Raw genomic sequence first — 26,592 nt, 5'->3', positions numbered from 1 at the left:
AATTGGTAAAATAAAATTATTTATTTATTAAGTAACAACATCAAAATATTTAATATAAATTAAACAATTTACTATAAAATGTACATACTTAAAAATATTTAAATTTGTATTCAAAAGGCTTTACCATTTTGCTACATCCAACTTAAATTTGTGGTTGGTTAGCTTCCTGTAATTTATTGAAAATCATTTGTATGATTTACTTGACTAATATCGTTTTTCTCTATCAATTTATATAGCTCCAATACACCATCAACCTACCATTCAGGCATAAACTTCAATAATGCTTATTTTGTTCCCTCGAAGGTAGCATTTACATATTTTATCTATCTTCCAAGAGCTTGAGAAAATGTTTATGCTTATTCATCACTGCTTTTGTAATCACTAGTAATTGTATATGTTTTTCCAATGTGTTTGCTTGGGTTTTAAAGAATGGCTGCAGCAGCCAAAGCAGCATCTTATACTGCAACAGTTACAAACTTCTTGTCTCCATTGATAGGACCATAGAAAGTGTTATGTGTTCTGATTGGTTCATTATTACCCCAAACATTATCAATGAACATTGGTAACCTTACTATTCCATATTTTAAACCACTAGCTTTGAGTTCTTTTTCAATTGGATTGAATTGTCTACCAAATAAAACATCTTGATTATCAGCACAAGTTACAGAAACAACTAATAAGTATTAAATATTTGCTTATTTTGCTGCTTGGATTGCATTAATTGTGATTTATGTACGATCAATATGACCAGGAGTTACTAGATAAACAGAACTATAATCAGAGAGAGTTTTGGCAAGTTCAGCTAAGTTTTGACTCATGTCGGCTTTAATGACTTAAACACCAGTGTTTTATAATTCTTAAGCTTTTAAGGGATCTCTAACACCAGCAGTAACATTAGCTTTAAGATTAGCTAAAGTTTTGACAGTTGCAGATCCAATGTATCCAGTGGCACCTAAAACTAAAATTTTTTGAGAGCTCATTTATTTATATTGATTTTTAACTATTTATTTTTGCTTTGATAATTTGATTAGAATTTATTTATTTATTTTAATAATTTTTATAAAAATGATTAGATTTCAAAATCGAATTTGAATCTATGCAAATAAATACATGAATGAGCTTTCTATATGATTAAAATTAATAAAATAGAAAAATTAAGTCAGCTTTCAAGGTAAAATTTTAATTAAAAAAAAATTTATTTATTAAGAAGAAAAGATTTGATCAGATTTAATTATATTTTCAAATTAATTTTTTGATTAAATACAAACTTACTAGCTAAAAAGAAAAAAAGAAGAAAATTAATAGAACATTTAATTATATATACAGAATAACACTAAAAATAACTTTTGCTAATAATTTAATTTACTAATTTGAAAGAATCATAAATATTAATTTGTTTGTTTTTTAATGCTGGTAAATTAAACAGTAATATTTTTTTTATTAAAACCCATTTATTTTATGTGAAGAAATTTCAATATAATTAGTAAATTATCTGTAAATTAAAATTGTCATTTTGATTTGAATTTTTTTATATGAAATATATATGTTAATTTTTAAATACAAATAGATATGTCAATTTTTATAAATCATTTAATTGAATAAATTAATACTTTCAAAATTTTTCAAAATAAGGCATTAAAAGAAGCTTTAATAAAGAATTTATAGTTATTTATTATAAATTTTTTTAAAAGAATGTAAGATAATGAATGATCAAATTAACTCTTTAATTTTCAAATTTTATTTAGTAATCATTTAGAAATTAGTAAAAAATATAGTTTTGATATTAAATTAAAATATTTATTCCATTTCAAACACTTTTATAAAATATACATACTTATATAAATTTTTTAATTATTTTTCAAAATGCTTTAAAATTTTGCCACATCCAATTCAAATTTGTGGTTTATTAACTTCCTGTTATTTATTTAAAGTCATTTGTATGATTAACTTGGCTAGTATCGTTTTTCTCTATCAATTTATATAGCTCCAATACACCATCAACCTACCATTCAGGCATAAACTTCAATAATGCTTATTTTGTTCCTTCGAAAGTAGCATTTACATATTTTATTTATCTTCCAAGAGCTTGAGAAAATGCTTATGCTTGCTCATCACTACTTTTGTAATCACTAGTAATTGTATAGGTTTTTCCAATGTGTTTGCTTGGGTTTTAAAGAATGACTGCAGCAGCCAAAGCAGCATCTTATACTGCAACAGTTACAAACTTCTTGTTTCCATTGATAGGACCATAGAAAGTGTTGTGTGTTCTGATTGGTTCGTTATTTCCCCAAACATTATCAGTGAATATTGGTAATCTTAATATTCCATATTTTAATCCACTAGCTTTGAGTTCTTTTTCAATTGGATTGAATTGTCTACCAAATAAAACATCTTGATTATCAGCACAAGTTACTGAAACAACTAGTAAGTATTAAACATTGGCCTATTTAGCTGCTTGAATTGCGTTAATAGTTATTTGTGTACGATCAATATGACCAGGAGTAACAAGATAAACAGAGGTGTAATTTGAAAGAATTCTAGCAAGTTCAGCTTAGCTTTGACTCATATCAGCTTTAATGACTTTAGAACCAGAGTCTTATAATTCTTTAGCTTTTGATGGATCTCTAACACCAGCAGTAACATTAGCTTTAAGATTAGCTAAAGTTTTGACAGTTGCAGATCCAATGTATCCAGTGGCACCTAAAACTAAAATTTTTTGAGAGCTCATTTATTTTATGAATTTTTATACTATTTATTTTGCTTGAATAATTGTTTTAAATTTATTTATTTAAAAAATTTTTATAAAGGATCAGTAAATTTTGTAATCAAATTTAAAGTAGGATACGAATGATTCTTCTATTATATTAAAATAAAGAAAAGAAAAATTAAGTAGGTTTTATTGGTAAAATTTTAATTAAAAAGACCTTTAATTATTAAAAAGAAATGAATAGATCAGATTTTATTATATCTATTTTTTAATTAAATATAGGATTACAAACTAAAAAGAAAAAAAAAAGAAAAGCAATAGAATGTTTAATTAAATTGTCCAGAATAACATTAAAAATAACTTTATTAATAATTTAATTAAATAAATAGAAAAGAATCACAAATATTTTTTTATAAACTAAAATAGTAATCAGTAACAATTTTTAAATAGAAAACCATTTTTTAATTTATTATGAAAATAGTAATTTTAAAGATCTCAACCAAAATAAATTTCTAAACAGAGAAATAAAATCTAGAAAATATCTAATAATTTCCAAATTTTACTCTAAATCACAGGTATTATTTGCATTATTACATTTTGTTGTTTTAGAAATCAATCAAAAACTTTAAATAAAGATAAAAATTATTTGAATTTTTGAGAAATAAAAGCTGAATTAAATAATTTTTGTTAATTGATAAATACTTTATAAAAAATATTTGTTTTTATAAAAAGTTCATTAAAAAAATTTCAAAAAAATTATTATTGTAATATTATATGGCACAAGTCCCTAAAAATGGCAGCAAGCTAGCTAGCGTGCAATATATATATATAAATATTAATCTTATTTTTTTTCAAGCAAATATTTAATACATACAAAACATATTTTATAGAAATGTACAAATATTTAAAATTATTTGAATAATTAGTCAGTTAGTAATCATTAATTTTGATAGCTTAAATGATTTTTTATTATAAATTCTTTTTATTGATAAACTAATTATTATTTTTCAAAATGATTTGTGGTTTTACCACATCCAACTCAAAGTTGTTGTTGGTGAGTTTCCTGTAATTTGTTTATAATCGCTTGTTTGATTTACTTGACTAACATCACTCTTCTCTACTAATGAATATAGCTCCAATAAACCATCAACCTACCACTCAGGCATCATTTTCAATAATGATTATTTTGATCCTTCGAAAGTAGCATTTACATATTTAATTTATCTTCCAAGAGCTTGAGAAAATATTTATGCTTGCTCATCACTGCTTTTGTAGTCACTTGTGATAGTATAAGTTTTTCCATTGTGTTTGCTTGGGTTTTCAAGAATGATTGCAGCAGCCAAAGCAGCATCTTATACTGCAACAGTTACAAACTTCTTGTCTCCATTGATAGGACCATAGAAAGTGTTGTGTGTTCTGATTGGTTCATTATTACCCCAAGCATTATCAGTGAACATTGGTAATCTTAATATTCCATATTTTAATCCACTAGCTTTGAGTTCTTTTTCAATTGGAGTGAATTGTCTTCCAAACAAAATATTTTAATTATCAGCACAAGGTATAGAAACAAGAAGTACGTATTAGATGTTGGCCTATCTAGCTGCTTGTATTGCGTTAATAGTGATTTATGTACGATCAATATGACCAGGAGTTACTAGATAAACAGCGTTGTAATTTGAAATAATTTTAGCAAGTTCAGCTTAGTTTTGACTCATGTCAGCTTTAATGACTTAAGCACCGGAGTTTTATAATTCTTTAGCTTTTGAGGGATCTCTAACACCGGCAGTAACATTAGCTTTACGACTAGCAAGAGTTTTAACAGTAGCAGATCCAATGTTTCCAGTGGCACCTAAGACTAAAATTTTTTGAGAATGCATTTTTTTTATTTATTGTTGAATTGTAATTTATTGAATTTCTTAATTTTAAAAGTGTTTATAAAAAGATAATTGCTTTTTAATTTGGATTTTAAACAAAAAATATGTTCTTGAATTTAACAACTTTGATAAAAAAGAAAAAAATAATCTGATATAATTGGATATCTTTCAGAAACATTTTTTAATTAAATATTGCCTTACAACTTAAATAGAAAAAAAAAGGAAGGCTAAGAGAATTTGTAAAAATTAATACTATTAATAAATTTTGTCTATTTCTTGAGTAATTTAATAATTTTACCAAAATCTGAAAAAGTAAGAAAGTAACACATATAGTTAGTATTATGTAAAAATAAATCTTTTTTAGTTTATAAACATTATTACTATGCTTACTTATATGAAAATGATAGATGATAATTTAGTAAAGCAGTCATTTTTCTTTGATTGAAAAAAAAATATTTTTACAGAAATGGAGCAATCTTAAAATCTTTTTATTTCTTTAAGAAATATGGCTATTCCAATTAAACTAAATTTGATATTGTATAAATACTTTTGAAATAAATTATATTATTTACTTTTTTTAGAAACTTCACTAAAATATCAAACAAACGAAAAAATAAATAAAGAGTATTTTTGTAAATACATTTTAAAATCATTCAAACATAAGCCTTAAAAATATGTTTATTTAAATAAGAAAAATAGCTATTTGATTCAATTAAACTAAATTTGATATTACTCAATATTTAAATATATATCATATTATTGACTTTTTTTAAAACTTACTTTACAAACATATAAAACAAACAAGCGAACAAATAAATAAATAAAGAGCATTTTTGTAAATAAATTTTAATATCATTCTAAATCATAAGCCTTAAAAATATGTCTATTTATTTTTTTAAGAAATATAGTTATTTCATTCAATTAAACTAAATTTGATATTACTGAATAAATATATTTAAAATAAATAATATTTTGACTTTTTTTAAAATTTTCTTTACAAACATATCAAACAAACAAACAAATAAATAAATAAATAAGAGTATTTTTTGTAAATACATTTTAATATCACTCAAAATCATAAGCACATTGATATTTTTTCAGTATTTCATTATTCTTATTAATGCTTACATGAGATTTAATAATATTTATTGATTAAGGAAATTTTATTTTAAATTAATAAGTGTCTTTAAAAAATTTTGATTACAAACTTGAACAAATATAATTCATACTCTTAAAATCATAAAATAAGCATAAGCTAATTATTAATGGCTAGTTTTAATATAATAAAGAGTTAAAGATCACTAATTAATTATTAAAACTTTTTCAAAAAGCTTTTGAAAATTGTTGCATCCACTTTGCGTGAGTAGTAGGTTCTTAGCCAGTTATTTTTTTGAAGTCGTTAGTAAAAGTAGTCTGACTTGCATCTTGGTTCTCAACAAGTTTGTACAACTCTAAAATACCATCAACTTACCATTCAGGCATGAATTTTAGAAGTGCTTACTTTGTTGCTTCATAACCACCAGATACATATTTAATAGTTCTACCAAGAGCCTAAGTATAAAATTAGGCCTACTCATCACTACTACTAAAATCACTGGTTAGTGTGTAAGTTTTATTAGCATGATTTGTAGGGTTTTAAAGAATTACAGCAGCTGCTAATGCTGCATCTTACACTGCAACAGTGACAAACTTTTTACTTCCATCAATTGGTCCATAGAAAGTGTTTTGAGTTTTAATAGCTTCAGCATTACCCCAGATATTATCAACAAACATAGGTAATCTCAACAATCCATAAGTCAATCCACTTGATTTAAGTTCTTTCTCAATAGGTGTAAATTATCTTCCAAAAAGAATGTTAAGATTATCAGCTGGAGGAATAGAAACAACAAGGATGTATTTGATGTTTGCCTATTTAGCTGCTTTGATGGCATTAAGAGTTAAATTAGTACGATCAATGTGTCCAGGAGTAACAACATAAAGATGATCATAGTTAGCGAGAATAGATGCAAGCTCAGTTTACTTAAGGCCCATATCAGCTTTAATAACTTTAGCACCAGCATTTACTAATTCCTAAGCTTTAGAAGGATCTCTTACACCAGCAGTAATATTAGCCTTTTACTAAGCAAGAGTTTTAACAGTTGCAGATCCAATGTAGCCAGTTGAACCTAAGACGATAATTTTTGGAGCCATTTTGTTAGTTATTTTTGTTTTCTTATTGAAGATTTTTATTTATGTTTTACTATTTTTTTTTATTTTATTAAAATATAATTATTTAAAGATTTAGAAATCCTATTTATTATGAAGTTTAAGATAATCTATTTTTATCGTATTTTGGTTACATGAAACAGTACATTAATTAAAGAAAGAAAAATTGAATTATTTCCTTTTTTAGATTTAATTAAAACAGAGATTACTATTTTAATTAGAATAAAAAAAGAATAATTGAAGAAAATTTTAATAAAAATATTCACTTTCTATTTTAAACAATTTAAATATAATTAATAATGAATACTAATTCAATGAAAAATAGATGGTAAGCAGGCCATATTTTTTTTTGAATACAAAATTTAAATGTCACAACAAATGTATTTAATAATATTAAATGAGTTTTATATAATATTTTTAAAAATTTTTGCTTAGTTTGTTAGAAATTAATTAATGATATTTTTATTTATTATTATTTAAATATTTCTTTAATATTACCTAAAAAAACTTTATTCACAATATTCTAGATAAAAGCTAGATAAATTCTTTTTTTAAAATAAATGTAAAATTAAAATATGACTAATAGCATTATTTTAAATTACTATTATGGTCAAATTATAAAAAAATGAGTAAAAATGTTTATGTTTTTATATTTGCAAAACGAAATAAACAATAGAATATAATTAATATCATTCTAAATAAAAAACAATCATTGCTTAAACAGAATTTATTTTTAAAATAACATTTTTTATTTATAAAAATAGTAAGTGTGAAAATAACTAAAAAAAAATTATAACTCATTTGAAATTTTTATTTTTGGAAAGAAAAATGATAAAATAAATAGATATATATTATTTAACTTTTTTATTATTCTAAATTTATGGCAATATTAACTATAAATATTTCAATTATGTTGCCAATAATTATTGAGATATATTACCTTTATAAGATATAGCTAATTAGTTAACTATCATATTTTCTCAAGGGAAATAAAAATAAATAAATAATTTATTCCTCTTGGATGGATACTTAATAAAGTGATTAAATATTACAATAGATTAAGTTTTTTAACTAGTTTTTAAATATTGATAAAATAAATCAATTAATTATATAGAAAATTTCATAGATCAAAATAAAAAAAATAGATTAATTTAAATTATATATTTTTTAATTTTTTTATAATTTTAATAAATTGAATTTTTTAAAAGGATTTAATTGAAAAAGAGGTGGATCAAAAATATAAAAAACTAATTTCTGATTATGTAATGTCAAATAGATAAATAAAGTATTATTCATACATAGCCAAAATAAGTAGTATGTATTAAAAATAAAATGAATCCCAATTTATAATTAAATTTAATCTTTTACAAAACAAAGATTATGAAATCCTATCTTGATTTTCATATAGAAAAGAATGGTATCCCTTTTTTTGCTCATATTTTGTTTTAATTTTCTGATGGATCAGAAAATTTAGAAATTTCAAAAAAAATGTTAAAAATAAATAAAGCGTCTTTCAATTTAAAATAAAGAAAAGATGAAAATTCTTTTTAGAAAATAAAATTTCTAATTTGTATCACATAAAAAATAGCAGAAATTATCTTATTAGAGTTTCATTTTCATAGGTAATATTCGATTTATATCTTTAATTTATACGGATTATTGGTTTTTATAATGAATAAAAAATAAACTAATTTCTTTCTCAATTGATCCAAAATTAATTTTGATTTAATTGTTTCTGAACAAAAAAATATAGAAACAACAATAAATGAAAAGACTGATATTTATTTGGTTGGAAGATTGAATAAAAGAATTTAATGTGTGAACTAAAAACAAAGTATTATATGTTTAAACCTTCATTTATAATTATTTTAATAAAATTTAAATTGCTGCTTGATTAAATTAAAGTGAATGAGTGCTTTAAAAGCTTTATTGGTTGTTTCTTTGATTGCTACATCTTTAGTGTTCTTAGGTTCCTTTTAGAATAACTTGAAGGAATCTAAAAAAATTGCTTTAAATCATTAAGATGGATCTTCTAATCTTCTTGTTCAAGAGGCTTATTACGCTGATGACTTTCCTTTATATGGAGGATGCTTTGCTACTTTTAACTCAACTGACCCTTATATCTACATTCCATCCATAATCTATGATTTCTTCCTCAATAGACTAAATGTTGATGGAGTCGACTATACAGCTTCACCTAAACACGACTATTAACTTAGAGTTGAAAAACTTAAGAAGCTTAAAGATATTAAAATCAGCTTATTGACAGAAGATAATGACGTTTACACAATCACCATCAAGCCTTCTTAATACTCTAGATACATTAAGGAAGAAAAAGTATATGAAATATTGATTGTTCCATCAGAATATACACATACATACTCTATTAGCACCAAAGCCCTCTCTAATTATAACATTTAATTTGACCCCGAGACCGATACAACTTATATTTAAGAAAAGAACAAAAATTGAATAAAAAACAAACTGATAGATTACATTAAAAATCTGTGTTGATTATCAATATATTCTTTATGTATTAGAAATATAAAAATTATTATATAAACATTAAATAAAATATTAATTATTATATTTTAACTTATATCATATTACAAAATATATGATAGATAAATAAATAAATAAATATCAACTTTTATTTTTTTGAAAAGATAAAATACATTTCAATTTTTTACAATTAAAATAATTAATTATTAAATATTTAACAATATTTGATTAAAATAAATAATGTAAAATCAACTTAAAATATAATTTTTTTTTAAATTACCATTCAAAATATAATTTAATTATCAAAATCAATTTAAAAAAAATACTGCTTATTTATATATATATATATAATAAAAAATTAAAAAAAACAAATAATTTGCTATTTAATTTTTAATACAAATTTATTTACTTTCTTTTTAAAATACTGAGTAATTAATTATATTTATTCATTTTAAATTTATATTAATTTAAATTTAAAGAGTTTTATTTTTTATATGAAGATAATTTTCATAATTTATAATAAGCAAATCTATGAAATATTTTAATAATTAATTTAAATGCTTTTAAATTAAAATATTTATTGATTAATTCACTAGTTAGACATTTAAAAAATTAAATATTACTATACGATAATAAGTATTCCATTTCTATAAAAGAGTTTTATTTTTTAATCAACAGTCAAATTATTAGATTGGTTTGTACTTATATTCAGAAGAGCCAATAAATAGGTTGCTATTCATCTTAGCGTAAACATGAGGTCTTTGATAAGGTACTACATTCATCATTATAGATAATAAAAGTAAAGTACTTAGACTTACTACAAGTGTTTTAGGCCTAAACAACATCACCTCTGCCAGGTCTATAATTTAAATTAAAGCAAGGAACTTCTTCAGTTTATAAGACATCTTAACTGGTCTTTGTCAAGGTGATAACAGCTGCTAAACTTAACAAGGAGAGTATAGAAATCAAAATAATAGTTTATTATATTTTCATTTTTTTTTATTTTATCTTTTTTAGTAATTTTGATTAACTTTATTTATTTTTAAAATATGAATTTATTAATTTTACTTATGAGTATTTCAATTAAACACTTACTAAAAAAATATTATAAAAGAAATGAAATTGGAATCATTTTTTACAAATAAAAAATTAAATTAATAATGAATGTATTTGATGAACTTAAAATTAATTTGACTATATTTATCTTCATCCTTATATTATATCAACAAAATTTTTAAGTTGAATAGATTAGCAACATATTAAATATATATTATTTATTATTAGTTTTTTTATCTTAAAAATTATATATTCTATATGTTCAGACAAATTTAATCCAAAGAATGTAAATATAACCTCTTTTGTAAATTAAATTAAATGTATTTGAATTTATTAAAATATGTTTTACTAATGTAAGTTTAATATTTATTATTATTTAAAGGACAAAAGGATATATAAATGATAAGTGAAATCGCTATGATAAAACTTGAAGATTTAAAAAAATTTATGCAAATTTTAACAGAAAAAGAAAATTAATTTTATTAATATTATAAAAAATATGAAAAAATCATAAAATACAATAAATTCAGATGACGAGAGCCTATTTTAGTTAGCTAAAATCAAATTTTAATTTTTAGAGTTAATAAAATAAACCTAATTTTGAGCTTTAAATAAAAAATAGTGAATGGCAATATACTATTAAACTAAAAAATTAAATAATCTTTAATTATTTTCTCTAATAAATATCTAAATATTGTACTTCATATTTTTTTGATATAAATTATTTATATGTAAATAAAATGTTAACTTTATTTTAAATAAAAAATTTTATAAAAGACAATAAATATTTTTACTCTAAAAATTTTCAAAACAAAAAGAAATTAATTCTAATTTTCAACAAGAGATATAAATATTAAAGTAATTATTTATTAATATAACTTTACTCATTTAATCATGATTTTAATATATCAAGATTATTTTTTTACTTAAATATTTCCCTTTTATTTAATTTTAATAAGTAGTAGAATATATTAAGTTTATTAATTGATTTATTTCACAGTTTACTAAAGTATATAGAGATATTTATTAAAAAAATTAATTGTAGATATTATAATACTTTACTGAAAATGAAAATATGATATGCAATTAATACATATAAAATAAATTTATCCAAAATTCTAAATTCAAAAGGCAACTGAAAATTGTTGCATAAACTTTAAGTGAGTGGTTGGTTCTTTACCAGTTATTGTCTTGAAATCATTAGTGTGGTTAATTTGGCTTTATTCTTGCTTTTCGATCAACTTATATAATTCTAACACTCCATCAACCTACCATTCAGGCATGAAATTTAATAAGGCCTTTTTTGTTCCTTCATAGGTTCCATTCACATACTTGATTGGTCTTGCTAATGCCTAAGAATATGATTAAGCTTATTCATCACTGGAGCTTAATTCACTTGTAATAGAGTAAGTTTTTCCAATGTGATCGCTGGGATTAACAAGAATTGTAGCAGCAGCAAGAGCAGCATCTTGGATAGCAACAGTGACAAACTTCTTATCACCATCAATAGGTCCGTAGAAAGTGTTATGAGACTTTATATGTTCAGCATTTCCGAAAATGTTATCAGTAAAAATGGGTAATCTTAAAATACCATAATTAAGTCCACTCAATTTGAGTTCTTTCTCAATAGGATTGAATTGTCTTCCAAAAAGTATTTCGAGATTATCAGCAGCAGTAATTGAAACAACAAGAATATACTTAATGTGGGCTTCTTGAGCGGCTTTGATAGCATTAACTGCTAAGTTGGTACGATCAATATGACCAGGAGTTACAACATAAAGATGATCATAATTCTTGAGAATTTAAGCCAATTCAGATTAGGGTTGACTCATATCAGCTTTAACAACAGTTGCTCCAGCAGCTTCTAATTCTTTAACCTTGGTAGGATCTCTTACACCAGCAGTGACATTAGCTTTAAGAGAAGCAAGGGTCTTAACAGTGGCTGATCCAATGTATCCAGTAGCACCAAGGACTAAAATTTTTTGATTGCTCATTTCAAATATTTGTTATTTTTGATTTTTTTTTTTTGTTGATAGAATTTGGTATTTTGATTATTTGTTATTTTTGTTTTAAAATTCTAATTCTAAGATAGAGTCTAAGGTTAATTTAAAGAGGCTCTTGATGTTTTGTTTGTGTCTATTTTAAAATTATCAAAAATATTAAAAGGAAAGTAAGCTTCAGATTCTGAATAATTTTAATTAGATATTTATAAATTTCTAAAATAGATAAAGTTTTTCAATTATCTTTAAAAATCTACTGAAAATAAATTTACATGTAAAATTTTAAATTAGAATAATGATATTTAATTGCGAGCTTATTCCAAGAAAACTAAATTCGTAAAAAATATTATTATTTTACAATTTTTATAAAAATCTTTTAAGTAAAATTCATTTTCAAAAAATGAGCACTATTTCCTAATTTCCTATTAAATTGATTAAACCTGAGATTACAAAATAGAAAAAAAAAGGAACATTTCTATCAGAACATAAATTAATTAATTTGGTGTTTAAATAAATAAAATTGCATAAAATATAAAAGAAATATTTTTGGATTAATAATAATATCAATAAATAAAAAATTAAATTTTATTAAAAATGTTACTATAAATTTAAGCTTTATTAAACTCTAGATTACAAATAAGAAAAAAAAAGGAATATTTCTATTAGCTAATTATACAATTTTAATTTTTAAATTTATATTAGAATTTATAATATAAGCAAGATGTTTACATGATAAAATCTAACAAAAAAAAACTATTTTAAGTGCTAATCTTATTAAGCTTCTAAGATAAAGTGATACAAAAAAATTAATTTATTATATATTATTGAGATATTCATTTATAATCCATAAGAGCTATTTTTAAAACTTTCTTTCATTTAAATAAATAAGTTTGATTAAATTTGATATTACAATAAAGAAAAAAAAAGGAATCTTTTTTAGAAAGTAGATTGGATTTTATTAGATTGTTAATTTTGATTATTAATTTAATTTGTAAAAGATATATTTTTGATATTAAAATCCAATGTAAATATTTATTAATAATGTACATTTATTTTTACCTTTTTTAGGTAGTAAATTAATAATATTAAATTTTTATTTATCAGAGCCTATTTTTGTTAGCTATAGTCAAATTTTAATTTTTAAAGTATATAAAATTTTATTTTATAATTAATCTTGATTTTATATTTAAATAAAATTAGAAGGATGACAAAATACAATTAAACAAAAAAATTTAAATAATCTTTAATTGATTTCTCTACTAAATATCAAAATATATTATTTCATATTTTTTTGATATTAATCATTTATATGTTATTTTTTATTGTATGCATATTATTTAGGCGTAAAAGATAAAATAATCATAAATTTATTTTCAATAAAAAACTTTATAAATGATTTAATTTTACTCTAAAAATCAATCAAAATTTTTTATAAATCAAAAATTAATTTTATTATTTAAATATTTTTATTTAATTTTAATAAGTATTAATTGTTTATTAATGCTATTTATTAATTTTTAACACAATTTACTAAAGGATGTTTAGATATTTATAATAAAATTAATTGTAGATATAATAACACTTTATTGAAAATGAAAATATAAATTGCAATTAATACATAAAATTATTTTTTCAAAAGGCAACTGAAAATTATTGCATAAACTTTAAATGAGCGGTTGGTTCTTTACCAGTTATGGTCTTGAAATCATTAGTGTGGGTAATTTAGCTTTATTCTTGCTTTTCGATCAACTTATATAATTCTAACACTCCATCAACCTACCATTCAGGCATGAAATTTAATAAGGCCTTTTTTGTTCCTTCATAGGTTCCATTCACATACTTGATTGGTCTTGCTAATGCCTAAGAATAAGATTAAGCTTATTCATCACTGGAGCTTAATTCACTTGTAATAGAGTAAGTTTTTCCAATGTGATTGCTGGGATTAACAAGAATTGTAGCAGCAGCAAGAGCAGCATCTTGGATAGCAACAGTCACTAACTTCTTATCACCATCGATAGGTCCGTAGAAAGTGTTATGAGACTTTATATGTTCAGCATTTCCGAAAATGTTATCAGTAAAAATGGGTAATCTTAAAATACCATAATTAAGTCCACTCAATTTGAGTTCTTTCTCAATAGGATTGAATTGTCTTCCAAAAAGTATTTCGAGATTATCAGCAGCAGTAATTGAAACAACAAGAATATACTTAACGTGAGCTTCTTGAGCGGCTTTGATAGCATTAACTGCTAAGTTGGTACGATCAATATGACCAGGAGTTACAACATAAAGATGATCATAATTCTTGAGAATTTAAGCCAATTCAGATTAGGGTTGATTCATATCAGCTTTAACAACAGTTGCTCCAGCAGCTTCTAATTCTTTAACCTTGGTAGGATCTCTTACACCAGCAGTGACATTAGCTTTAAGAGAAGCAAGGGTCTTAACAGTGGCTGATCCAATGTATCCAGTAGCACCAAGGACTAAAATTTTTTGATTGCTCATTTCAAATATTTGTTATTTTTGATTTTTTTTTTGTTGATAGAATTTGGTATTCTTATTAATTGTTATTTTTGTTTTAAAATTCTAGTTCTAAGATAGCGTCTAAGGTTCATTTAAAGCAGCGCTTAATGTTTTGTTTGTGTCTATTTTAAATTTATCAAAAATATTATAAGGAAAGGAAACTATCAGATTCTGAATAATTTTAATTAGATATTTATAAATTTCTAAAATAGATAAAGTTTTTCAATTAGCTTTAAAAATCTTCTCAAAATAAATTCACATTATAACATTTTAAAGTAGAATTATGATATTTAATTGCGAGCTAATTCCAAGAAAACTAAAATTAGTAAAAAGTATTATCATTTTACAATTTTTATAAAAATCTTTTAAGCAAAATTCATTTTCAAAAATGAACACTATTTTCTAATTTACTACTAAATTATTTAAACCTGAGATTACAAAATAGAAAAAAAAAGGAACATTTCTTCTTGGGAACCTAATAATTAATTTGGTGTTTAAATCAATAAAAAGCGTAAAATATAAAAGAAATATTTTTGGATTAATAAGTATATCAATAAATAAATAATTAAATTAAAAGTATTAATGTACATTTAAGCTTTATTAAACTCTAAATTACAAATAAGAAAGAAAAAGGAATATTTCTATTAGCTTATTAAAGAATTTTAGTATTTAAATTTAAATTAGAAGTTATAATAAAAACAAGATGTTTACATTATAAAATCTAACAAAAAAATTATTTTAAGTGCTAATCTTATTAAGCTTATAAGTTAAAGTGATAAATAAAATTTATTTATAATATATTATTGAGATATACATTTATAATCCAAAAGAGCTATTTTTAAAACTTTCTTTCATTTAAATAAATAAGTTTGATTAAATTTGATATTACAATAAAGAAAAAAAAAGGAATATTTTTTAGAAAGTAGATTGGATTTAATTAGATTGTTAATTTTGATTATAAATTTGTAAAAGATATATTTTTGATATTAAAATCCAAAGTAAATATTTATTAATAATGTACATTTATTTTTATCTTTTTTAGGCAGTAAATTAATAATAAAATATGGTACATTTTTCAGAAAAAACAAAATTATTTCTAACTTAAAATGAAATTTTTGCTTAATTCACCAATTAAGAAAATTTATTGTATTATTTTATTAAAGAATATGAATAAATCATAAAATACAGTAAATTCTTATTTATGAAAACCTATTTTAGCTAGCTAAAGTCAGATTTTAATTTTTAAAGTGAATAAAATTTTATGATTAATCTTGATTTTAGTTTTAAATAAAATTAGTGGATGACAATATACTATTAAACAAAAAAATTAAATAATCTTTAATTGTTTTTTCTACTAAATATCAAAATATATTATTTCTTATTTTTTTGATATTAATCATTTATATGGTATTTTTTATTGTAGGCATATTATTTAGTCATAAAAGATAAAATCATAAAAAAATTAGTTTTTTTGTTTAAATATTTTTTATTTAATTTTAATAGATAGTAATTGTTTATTAATGCTATTTATTAACTTTTAACACAATTTACTAAAGGATGTTAAGATATTTATAATAAAATTAATTGTAGATATTATAATACTTTACTGAAAATGAAAATATAATATGCAATTAATACATATATAAAATATTTTTTTCAAAAGGCAACTGAAAATTGTTGCATAAACTTTAAATGAGTGGTTGGTTCTTTACCAGTTATGGTCTTGAAATCATTAGTGTGGGTAATTTAGCTTTATTCTTGCTTTTCGATCAACTTATATAATTCTAACACTCCATCAACCTACCATTCAGGCATGAAATTTAATAAGGCCTTTTTTGTTCCTTCATAGGTTCCATTCACATACTTGATTGGTCTTGCTAATGCCTAAGAATAAGATTAAGCTTATTCATCACTGGAGCTTAATTCACTTGTAATAGAGTAAGTTTTTCCAATGTGATTGCTGGGATTAACAAGAATTGTAGCAGCAGCAAGAGCAGCATCTTGGATAGCAACAGTCACTAACTTCTTATCACCATCAATAGGTCCGTAGAAAGTGTTATGAGACTTTATATGTTCAGCATTTCCGAAAATGTTATCAGTAAAAATGGGTAATCTTAAAATACCAAAATTAAGTCCACTCAATTTGAGTTCTTTCTCAATAGGATTGAATTGCCTTCCAAAAAGTATTTCGAGATTATCAGCAGCAGTAATTGAAACAACAAGAATATACTTAATGTGGGCTTCTTGAGCGGCTTTGATAGCATTTATTGCTAAGTTGGTACGATCAATATGACCAGGAGTTACAACATAAAGATGATCATAATTCTTGAGAATTTAAGCCAATTCAGATTAGGGTTGATTCATATCAGCTTTAACAACAGTTGCTCCAGCAGCTTCTAATTCTTTAACCTTGGTAGGATCTCTTACACCAGCAGCGACATTAGCTTTAAGAGAAGCAAGGGTCTTAACAGTGGCTGATCCAATGTATCCAGTAGCACCAAGGACTAAAATTTTTTGATTGCTCATTTCAAATATTTGTTATTTTTGATTTTTTTTTTTGTTGACAGAATTTGGTATTCTTATTAATTGTAATTTTTGTTTTAAAATTCTAGTTCTAAGATAGCGTCTAAGGTTCATTTAAAGCAGCGCTTAATGTTTTGTTTGTGTCTATTTTAAAATTATCAAAAATATTATAAGGAAAGGAAACTATCAGATTCTGAATAATTTTAATTAGATATTTATAAATTTCTAAAATAGATAAAATTTTTGAATTCTCTTTAAAAAACTCTTTGAAATAAATTTACATTATAACATTTTAAAGTAGAATTATGATATTTAATTGCGAGCTAATTCCAAGAAAACTAAAATTAGTAAAAAGTATTATCATTTTACAATTTTTATAAAAATCTTTTAAGCAAAATTCATTTTCAAAAAATGAACACTATTTTCTAATTTACTACTAAATTATTTAAACCTGAGATTACAAAATAGAAAAAAAAAGGAACATTTCTTCTTGGGAACCTAATAATTAATTTGGTGTTTAAATCAATAAAAAGCGTAAAATATAAAAGAAATATTTTTGGATTAATAAGTATATCAATAAATAAATAAATAATTAAATTAAAAGTATTAATGTACATTTAAGCTTTATTAAACTCTAAATTACAAATAAGAAAGAAAAAGGAATATTTCTATTAGCTTATCAAAGAATATAAGCAAGATGTTTACATCATAAAATCTAATAAAAAACTATTTTAAGTGCTAATCTTATTAAGCTTCTATGATAAAATGATATATAAAAATTAAAATTTATTTAAAATAGATTATTAAGATATTCATTTATAACCAAAAAGAACTATTTTTAAAAACTTTCTTTCATTTAAATACATAAGTTTGATTAAATTTGATATTACAATAAAGAAAAAAAAAGGAATATTTTTTAGAAAGTAGATTGGATTTAATTAGATTGTTAATTTTGATTTTTAATTTAATTTGTAAAAGTAATATTTTTGATATTAAAATCCAAAGCAAATATTTATTAATAATTTTAATTTATTTTGCCTTTTTTAGACATAAATTAATAATATCAAATGGTGCATTTTTTAGAGAAAACAAAATTAATATCTAAGTTAAAATTAAATTTTTGATTAATTTATTTCAGAAAATTTGTTGTATTTTTTTTTAATGAATATGAATAAATCATAAAATACAGTAAATTCTTATTTATGAGATAATTTCTGTTAGCTAAAGTCAAATTTTAACTTTTAAAATAAATAAAATTTTATAATTAATCTTGATTTTAGTTTTAAATTAAATTAGTGGATGACAATATACTATTAAACAAAAAAAATTAAATAATCCTTAATTGCTTTCTTTACTAAATATCAAAATATATTATTTCATATTTTTTTGATATAAAGAATTTATATGAATATTTTATATTTCAAGCATATTATTTAGAAATAAAAGAGAAAATCTTAATTTTATTTTCAATAAAAAATTTTATATAAATCTTTACTCTAAAAATTTACTAACCAGAAAGAATTAATTTAAATTTTTAAAATTAAATCAGAAGTGAAAAATAATTTAAAGTAATAATTTTTACATATAACTTGACTCATTTAATCAAGATTTTTTTATTAAAAATAGTTTTTTTATTTAAATATTTTTATTTATTAAATTTTAATAAGTATTAACTGTTTATTAATGTTATTTATTCATTAATAACACAATTTACTAAAGGATGTTAAGATATATATAATAAAATTAATTGTAGAATTATAACACTTTACTGAAAACGAAAATGAAAATATAATATGCAATTCATACAAAAAAAATAAATTTATCCTAAATTATTTTATTCAAAAGGCACTTGTAAATTGTTGCATAAACCTTAAGTGAGTGGTTGGTTCTTTACCAGTTATGGTCTTGAAATCATTGGAGTAGGTAATTTGGCTTTATTCTTTCTTTTCGATCAACCTGTATAATTCTAACACTCCATCAACCTACCATTCAGGCATGAAATTTAATAAGGCCTTTTTTGTTCCTTCATAGGTTCCTTTCACATACTTAATTGGTCTTGCTAATGCCTCAGTATAAGCTTTAGCTTATTCATCGCTGGAGCTTAATTCACTTGTAATACAGTAAGTTTTTCCCATGTGGTTGCTGGGATTAACAAGAATTGTAGCAGCAGCAAGAGCAGCATCTTGGATAGCAACAGTGACAAACTTCCTATCGCCTTCAATAGGTCCGTAGAAAGAGTTATGAGACTTAATATGTTCAGCATTTCCGAAAATGTTATCAGTAAACATGGGGAATCTTAAAATACCATAATTAAGTCCGCTCTATTTGAGTTCTTTCTCAATAGGATTGAATTGTTTTCCAAAAAGTATTTCAAGATTATCAGCAGCTGTCATTGAAACAACAAGAATATACTTAATGTGAGCTTCTTGAGCGGCTTTGATAGCATTAATTGCTAACTTGGAACGATCAACGTGACCAGGGGTTACAACATAAAGATTATCATAATTCTTGAGAATTTAAGCCAATTCAGATTAGGGTTGACCCATATCAGCTTTAACAACAGTTACTCCAGCATCTTCTAATTCTTTAGCTTTGCTAGGATTTCTTACACCAGCAGTGACATTAGCTTTAAGTTAAGCTAGGGCTCTAACAGTAGCTGCTCCAATTTATCCAGTAGCACCAAGGACTAAAATTTTTTGATTGTTCATTTCAAGTATTTATGATTTTTTTTTTTGTTGATTGAATTTGGTATTTTTATTATTTGTTATTTTTGTTTTAAAATTCTAATTCTAAGATAGAGTCTTAGGTTCATTTAAAGCAGAACTTAATGTTATGTATCTATTTTAAGATTATCAAAAATATTAAAAGGAAAACAAACTATCAGATTCTGAATAATTTTAATTAGATATTTATAAATTTCTAAAATAGATAAAATTTTTCAATTATTTTTAAAATCTCTTAAAAATAAATTTACATTATAAAATTTTAAAGTAGAATATTTGCATTAAATTGTGATGTTATTCCTAGAAAACTAAAATTTTAAAAATATATTATCATTTTTACAATTTTTTACTAAAATCTTTTAAGTAAAATCGATTTACAAAAAATGAATTTCTAATTTCCTATTAAATTAATTAAACCCGAGTTTACAAAATAGAAAAAAAAATCAACACTTCTATTACGACACAAAATAATTAACTTGGTGTTTAAAAATACTACTTTACATTTAAGCTTTATTAAACTCTAGATTGTAAATAAGAAAGAATAAGGAATATTTCTATTAGCTAATCAAAATATTTTAGTATTTTAATTTAAATTAGAATTTATAATATAAACAAGATATTTACATCATAAAATCTAACAAAAAAATGATTTTATGTGCTAATCTTGTTAAACTTCATTGATTAATTGATACAAAAAAAATTAATAAATATATATTATTGAAATTTTCATTTTTTATTCAAAAGAGATACTTTTTAAAACTTTCTTTCATTTAAATAAATAAAAAATATTTTTATTCGTTTGATTAAATTCGATATTACAAAAAAAATAAAATAAAAAGGAATCTTTTTTACAAAGTAAAATGGATTTAATTTAGATTATAAATATAATTTGTAAAAGAAATATTTTTGATAATAAAATCCAAAGTAAATATTTATTGATGCATATTTATTTTGCCTAATTTAAGCAATATTACTTATAAGAAAACAAATGGAATATTTTATCATGAAAACAAAATATTTTTTAACTTAAAATGAGGTTATTGCTTAATTTATCAAGAAATACTATCAAAAGCAATTTAGTTTCAATACAAATATGATTATATTTTAGTGAATCTAAACTAAACGAAGATATAAAAATAAATACCTTTCTTTTATAAACTAAATCAGATTACATTTATATTATATTATAGCTTTTTATGCATTTTCGATTACAGTTAAAATAAATAAAAAATATTCTTGTTTCTTATATCTAGTTTTATTAAATTAAAGATTAAAAAAATGAAAAAAATCAGAACAAATATTTTATTATATGAGCACATTTGACTTAAATCTAGATAATAATTTAAGTTGTTTCGTTTTAGATTTTATCAAAAATTGAAATTTCTTATCGAGAAAATGAAAAAGAAGTAAGTTAAAATGATCAAATAAAATACATATTTTTTGATAACTTATCCATCATTGAATTCGTACAGTAATATTAATATTTATAGTTTAACTAAATTACAAATTACAAAATAGAAATAAATGAGAAAGATTTTAATCAGAATTTATTAAATTTCAACTTACAAAAAAGAAAAAAAAAAGAACTTTTTTAATTCAGAAAAAGAATTTATTTTTTCAACAACTGTATTTAAATTAATAAAGTTGAATTTTTTACTTTTTTAATATTTGTTATTTATTTACATTTATTTTAAAAATATAAGTTAGTTTATTAATTAATTTATATAATTCTGACAAAAATTAATAAATAAATCAATTAATCTTAAATAAAATTTAAGTTTATTGTGTTAATAATAAATTTTTTCAACTTTTAAATTAAATTTATGACATTTATCTTTGATATTCTTAAAAATTATTAAGAAATTATTTATTTAGTAATATGAAATTAAGCACAAAATAAAAATTAATTTTAGAATTGCTTAAAATAGTTCAATTTATATAATTATGTATCAAATTATTAATTAGACAAGTCTTTTCCCTTTTCTCTTTAACATTTTTTTAAGTCTTTGGGAGCCATTGAGTCCTAAAGAATGGGATCTATTAATTTTATAGATATATTTTTTTAAAATATTATTTTATTTTAAATGCTTACCCAGGACGGAAAGTAAAATTATTTAGATTCTCTATTTTCAAAGTTTCTTAAATAAAAGAATTAATACTGTTGTATTCAAAGATTTCATTACAACTAATAAAGAAAAAATAACTATCAAAATAAATATTTTTAGTAATAAAATTACTCAATGTATAGTACCAGGTTAGACAATTTAGCAAATTTGTTAATCTTTGTCCCTAATTCAACTAAGCCTTGATCACTGACTGAATTCTAACTAATAAAACAATTAATTAATCTGAAAATTATTCGTTTTATTCAAAATTATTATTATACCTAATGTACAAAGAAAGTGAGCTTAGATCTTTGCAGAGATATAATTAATCTATAAAATCTTAAATTCCAGAATCCTAAATTCCATTATGGCTTTGATAATTTATATTTTAACATACGTTTTTATTTAAAAAAAATACTTAAGATAAAGAACTAAGCTTTAGAGATATTTGCACTTAGATATATTATGACCCATTTATGCAAGTCCATCATTTCCTATCTAGTTATTTCTTTTAAAATTTTATAGTTTTTATTAATAAAAATAAAAAATACTTAACACTAAGCTTCAAAGATGTTAAATTGAGAAATCCCATTTCTTCATTTCCTAGCAAATTAGCTGTGCCTTTACCAATGGATAAAGAGCTTATTAAATCAAAAATGTATTAATTATTTTTTAAAAAATGAAGTTAAAATATACTCAAACCACAATGAAATATCTTTAATTGAGATGCATTAAGCCAATTCTTTTCCTAAATTTTCTATTCCTTATGGAGTTATTAAATTATTACTAAATTTTAAAAATAAAGACATTATTTAGATTAAAATAATTTTTTCGCTTACTTCAGATATAATCCAAATTAATTTAATTCTTAAAGTTATCTGATGTTTAAAGCTAGTTTGATGCACCCTTCATCACTAATTTCATTTTTACTAATTTTAGAAAAAGTTTTGCTTAATAATAAATTTTAATATCAAATAAAATAATTGTTTAAATGATGTAGCTAAAGAAAAATTTACAGCAAATATAATATCAAAGATTTAAGTTTAACACATTTTGAAATTCCTTCTGTGAGAGCAGCAACTCCTTGATCTCCCATATAGTTACCACTGTTTTAAATTTTATTTATTATTAATTTATTATTCTTGTTGATAAGAAAGATAATATTTTTTACCTTGTGAATAAACTAAGTTCTGTTAAATTGCTGCATAGTGATAAAGCTTAACCAAATTAAGAAATTCCTAAAGTTCCTATTGAGTTAAAGCTATTAATAAATTAGTTTAAATTGAATTCTTATAATTTTATCGATTACCTCAAACTTACTGATAATTAAATTAAATTAGATAATTTAGAAATTTCTTCACCAAACTTTTGAGTTCCTTCAGCATTAATTTAATTATCACTTTTTAATTTAATTTTAAAATAATAATTATGTATTATTTAGCAAACGAAGAGGTTTCACAGAAAAAATTTTGATTGAGGCTCAATAATTATTACAAATACAATAACTTACAAAAAAAAGCTCTGAATTTTTTATTTTTTGTTTACCCTACTTAAATAGAATCATTTATTTTAGTCATTTATTTTTTGTTTGGTTTATCCAAGTTTTTTTATGAATTATCTTAAGAAAGTAGTAAAATAATTCAATAAATAATTTTAACATTTAAAATTTTTAAATATTTCTTTTAATTTTCTGTATTATGTTTTTAAGGTTGCTTTCTTTTTGAATATATTTATATTAATAAAAATTTAATTAAGAAAGGCATACTTTACAAATACAGTCAAATGAGTGAGGTTTATTAGTTTTGAAATATTTTTTCCTAATATATAGACACCTTCTCCACTAATTTGATTACCACTGTTTGATTAAATAGAAAAATGAAAGATATAAAATAAGTATTAATTTAAAATTTACTTTAAATGAAGAATAAGAGAAGTAAGATTTGAGAGTTATGAGAGCTCATTTGATAGATATTGCATACCACTATCGCTAATGCAATTGTAGCTAATATAATTATCAAAGAATGTCTACTAAGTAAATACAATTTTACAAATATTTTTTACCTTAGCTTAAGACTAAGCTTAGAAACATTCTTGCAAGAAGATATTTCTTTGCCAAGAATTTCTGTCTCTTCATCATTTAAATAAAGCCCGCTTATAAAAAAAATAATTTTAAAAATTATAAAGTTGAATTAATTTGTTTAAGTTAATTTATATATTCATTTATTTTTGTACTTAAATTCTAATTCAAGGTGATCTTATGTCTGAATAGAGTGAGTATTTAACTTTTTTTATTGAAAGTTGTTTTATTGATGCTTAAATATGGATTTGAGAAAAATTACATTTTTTAAATATTTGTATTCCATTTCTTTTAAAGGCTGCTTTTTTGTAAGAATCAATACTATTATTATTTTAAGTGTACTCTAAAATTAAATTCTTCAAAAATTATAATATAAAAAATTGCTTGTATAATCAGAATTTTAGCTCCTATCCACTTTAAGTTTTTTTAATTGGACGTTTTTATTTAACAAATACTCTTTAGCAAATTATTATCATTCTCTCCAAATAAAAGAAATATTTAAGAAAACTTTTTATAGAATATTTTTATTATTTTTTGTTTCAATATTATGATTATTAGGTATATAAAAATGTTTTTCTTAATTTGAAAATATTCTAATTATAAATTTTTTTGCTTTTTTTAATATTTTAATATTGAAATTAAATTATTTTTCATAATACTAATTAATACAAGGAATTTGTGTTTAATATATTTATATATTCTTGTAGTTTTTAAATTAAATGATTAGTAAATTATGTTAGGTAAAGATAACAGATCTGTAAAGTAATTAAAATAAACATTATTAAAGAAAAGAAACATAAAATTACTAAAATATCCATTAAAAAAGAGGTTAGTTCATCAAAATTCTAGTAATTTTCAAGAGGTATCTTAATTAAATGGTAAAAATTATTTTATTCAAGTTAATTTTACTTAATTAAATTTATGAAAATGGTGAATAGAAAATGTAAATATAATAATAGAGATTCTAAAATAAATTATTTTTTTAATTGATATGCACTATAAAAAAAATAATTTATTTTAAATCAAACTAAACTAAAAATTTAACAACTTATATTTTCTTACTTTACATTGAGTGCTTATATATTTGAGCCAAAAAATCGCATCAATTTTTTTAATTAAAAAATATTTTTTTATTTGAAAGATTGAGATAAAGTATTAGGCAATATAATATAAAAAGATATTAATATAAATTGTTATTAATACGATAAACAAAAAAATTAAAAAAATAAATATTTTTAGAAACAATTTTCACTATGTAAAACTCTAGAGTGATTTTTTTTTAATTATAGAAAATTATAGAAATAGAAAAAATAAAAATAGATTGATTAAGAATAAAAAAGGAATGATTTGATAAATACTTTTTAAAATGAAATAAAATAAACTAAACTAATATAATATAATATTCTTTCAACACAATTTGTTTTGAATTATCAAAAGTACTTGAAGTTTTACCACATCCAATTCAAGTGAGTAGTTGGACTTTAATTTGTTAAATTTTTGAAGTCATATGAGCATAGTATTTGGCTTAAGTCTTATTTTTCAACAAGTTTAAACAACTCTAAATACCCTTCTACGTACCACTCAGGCATTTATTTAAGTAAAACTTACTTTGTTCCTTCGTACATAATATTTTTATATTAAATTGGCCTTCCAAGAGCTAAAGAATATAAGCTAGCTAGCTCATTACTGCTTTTATAGTCACTATAGATAGTATAAGTTTTTCCAACATGATTAAAAGGATGAGTGAGAACACTGGCAGCTGCTAAAGCAGCATCTTGAACAGCAACTGTAATATATTTCTTATTACCATCAATAGGTCCGTAAAATGTATTTTAATATTTTATACTTTCTGCACTTCCCCATAAATTATCTATAAAAATAGGGAGTCTTAATATACAGTAAGATAAGCCACTCTATTTAATGTATTACTCAATTGTTCCAAACTATTTACCGAAAATAGTGTCATAATTGTGAGCACTCGTATCAGAGACCATAACTATATATTTCACATTTGCTTATTTAGCAGCATTAATTGTGTTTATTGTCAAATTAATCCTATCAGTATGTCCTGGAGTTACTATAAAAAGCACATCAAATTTAGAAAGAATATTTGCCAGCTTTTGTTAATCAAAACCCATATTTGCTTATATTACTTTAGCACCATATGCCATTAGTTCTTTAGCCTTGGATATATCTCTTACTCCTGCTGTTACAGCTATTTTTTATTTTACCAGAGCTTTGACTGTTGCTTAACCAACAAGCCCTGTTGCCCCTAAAATAATTATTTTATATTAGCTCAT

General features: G+C 21.9%; 12 protein-coding genes across 12 annotated transcripts; 1 reads left to right on the top strand and 11 right to left on the bottom strand. All coding sequences in view use genetic code 6, as the record gives it.

Annotated features, from left to right (window-relative positions):
* Window positions 1–110: 110 nt before the first annotated feature.
* Window positions 111–980, bottom strand: TTHERM_00582010 (Trk system potassium uptake protein TrkA, amine-terminal domain protein; the record flags this gene model as incomplete). The annotated part of the gene is made up of 1 exon (XM_001018942.3): window positions 111–980. The coding sequence occupies one exon, from the start codon at window positions 978–980 to the stop codon at window positions 111–113; it is 870 nt and encodes a 289-aa protein (XP_001018942.1).
* An 878-nt stretch (window positions 981–1,858) lies between these two features.
* On the bottom strand, window positions 1,859–2,728 carry TTHERM_00582000 (Trk system potassium uptake protein TrkA, amine-terminal domain protein; the record flags this gene model as incomplete). The annotated part of the gene is made up of 1 exon (XM_001018941.1): window positions 1,859–2,728. One exon carries the CDS (start codon window positions 2,726–2,728, stop codon window positions 1,859–1,861), a length of 870 nt encoding a protein of 289 aa, XP_001018941.1.
* A 986-nt stretch (window positions 2,729–3,714) lies between these two features.
* TTHERM_00581990 (Trk system potassium uptake protein TrkA, amine-terminal domain protein) lies at window positions 3,715–4,584 on the bottom strand (the record flags this gene model as incomplete). Its single annotated transcript, XM_001018940.1, has 1 exon — window positions 3,715–4,584. One exon carries the CDS (start codon window positions 4,582–4,584, stop codon window positions 3,715–3,717), a length of 870 nt encoding a protein of 289 aa, XP_001018940.1.
* A 1,320-nt stretch (window positions 4,585–5,904) lies between these two features.
* Window positions 5,905–6,840, bottom strand: TTHERM_00581980 (Trk system potassium uptake protein TrkA, amine-terminal domain protein; the record flags this gene model as incomplete). Its single annotated transcript, XM_001018939.2, has 1 exon — window positions 5,905–6,840. The coding sequence occupies exon 1, from the start codon at window positions 6,769–6,771 to the stop codon at window positions 5,905–5,907; it is 867 nt and encodes a 288-aa protein (XP_001018939.1). The 5' UTR covers window positions 6,772–6,840.
* Window positions 6,841–8,694: 1,854 nt separating this feature from the next.
* TTHERM_00581970 (transmembrane protein, putative) lies at window positions 8,695–9,258 on the top strand (the record flags this gene model as incomplete). The annotated part of the gene is made up of 1 exon (XM_001018938.1): window positions 8,695–9,258. The coding sequence occupies one exon, from the start codon at window positions 8,695–8,697 to the stop codon at window positions 9,256–9,258; it is 564 nt and encodes a 187-aa protein (XP_001018938.1).
* Window positions 9,259–9,996: 738 nt separating this feature from the next.
* TTHERM_00581960 (transmembrane protein, putative) lies at window positions 9,997–10,281 on the bottom strand (the record flags this gene model as incomplete). The annotated part of the gene is made up of 1 exon (XM_001018937.1): window positions 9,997–10,281. The coding sequence occupies one exon, from the start codon at window positions 10,279–10,281 to the stop codon at window positions 9,997–9,999; it is 285 nt and encodes a 94-aa protein (XP_001018937.1).
* A 1,187-nt stretch (window positions 10,282–11,468) lies between these two features.
* Window positions 11,469–12,338, bottom strand: TTHERM_00581959 (Trk system potassium uptake protein TrkA, amine-terminal domain protein; the record flags this gene model as incomplete). Its single annotated transcript, XM_001471355.1, has 1 exon — window positions 11,469–12,338. The coding sequence occupies one exon, from the start codon at window positions 12,336–12,338 to the stop codon at window positions 11,469–11,471; it is 870 nt and encodes a 289-aa protein (XP_001471405.1).
* Window positions 12,339–13,976: 1,638 nt separating this feature from the next.
* TTHERM_00581950 (Trk system potassium uptake protein TrkA, amine-terminal domain protein) lies at window positions 13,977–14,846 on the bottom strand (the record flags this gene model as incomplete). The annotated part of the gene is made up of 1 exon (XM_001018936.2): window positions 13,977–14,846. One exon carries the CDS (start codon window positions 14,844–14,846, stop codon window positions 13,977–13,979), a length of 870 nt encoding a protein of 289 aa, XP_001018936.2.
* Window positions 14,847–16,520: 1,674 nt separating this feature from the next.
* TTHERM_00581940 (Trk system potassium uptake protein TrkA, amine-terminal domain protein) lies at window positions 16,521–17,390 on the bottom strand (the record flags this gene model as incomplete). Its single annotated transcript, XM_001018935.1, has 1 exon — window positions 16,521–17,390. One exon carries the CDS (start codon window positions 17,388–17,390, stop codon window positions 16,521–16,523), a length of 870 nt encoding a protein of 289 aa, XP_001018935.1.
* A 1,835-nt stretch (window positions 17,391–19,225) lies between these two features.
* On the bottom strand, window positions 19,226–20,095 carry TTHERM_00581930 (Trk system potassium uptake protein TrkA, amine-terminal domain protein; the record flags this gene model as incomplete). The annotated part of the gene is made up of 1 exon (XM_001018934.1): window positions 19,226–20,095. One exon carries the CDS (start codon window positions 20,093–20,095, stop codon window positions 19,226–19,228), a length of 870 nt encoding a protein of 289 aa, XP_001018934.1.
* A 1,964-nt stretch (window positions 20,096–22,059) lies between these two features.
* TTHERM_00581920 (kinase domain protein) lies at window positions 22,060–24,578 on the bottom strand (the record flags this gene model as incomplete). The annotated part of the gene is made up of 16 exons (XM_001018933.2): window positions 22,060–22,147; window positions 22,203–22,295; window positions 22,348–22,437; window positions 22,497–22,586; window positions 22,634–22,723; window positions 22,767–22,856; window positions 22,912–23,001; window positions 23,055–23,144; window positions 23,232–23,321; window positions 23,387–23,476; window positions 23,525–23,614; window positions 23,981–24,070; window positions 24,128–24,217; window positions 24,277–24,366; window positions 24,448–24,497; window positions 24,555–24,578. The coding sequence occupies 16 exons, from the start codon at window positions 24,576–24,578 to the stop codon at window positions 22,060–22,062; spliced, it is 1,335 nt and encodes a 444-aa protein (XP_001018933.2).
* A 1,144-nt stretch (window positions 24,579–25,722) lies between these two features.
* Window positions 25,723–26,592, bottom strand: TTHERM_000581919 (NmrA family protein; the record flags this gene model as incomplete). The annotated part of the gene is made up of 1 exon (XM_012798331.1): window positions 25,723–26,592. The coding sequence occupies one exon, from the start codon at window positions 26,590–26,592 to the stop codon at window positions 25,723–25,725; it is 870 nt and encodes a 289-aa protein (XP_012653785.1).

This window comes from Tetrahymena thermophila (genome assembly GCF_000189635.1).
Source record: "Tetrahymena thermophila SB210 genomic scaffold scf_8254592, whole genome shotgun sequence".
Taxonomy (NCBI): domain Eukaryota; phylum Ciliophora; class Oligohymenophorea; order Hymenostomatida; family Tetrahymenidae; genus Tetrahymena; species Tetrahymena thermophila.
Note: the sequence above shows the minus strand (reverse complement) of the source record. Positions and strands in the feature narration are given on the sequence as shown.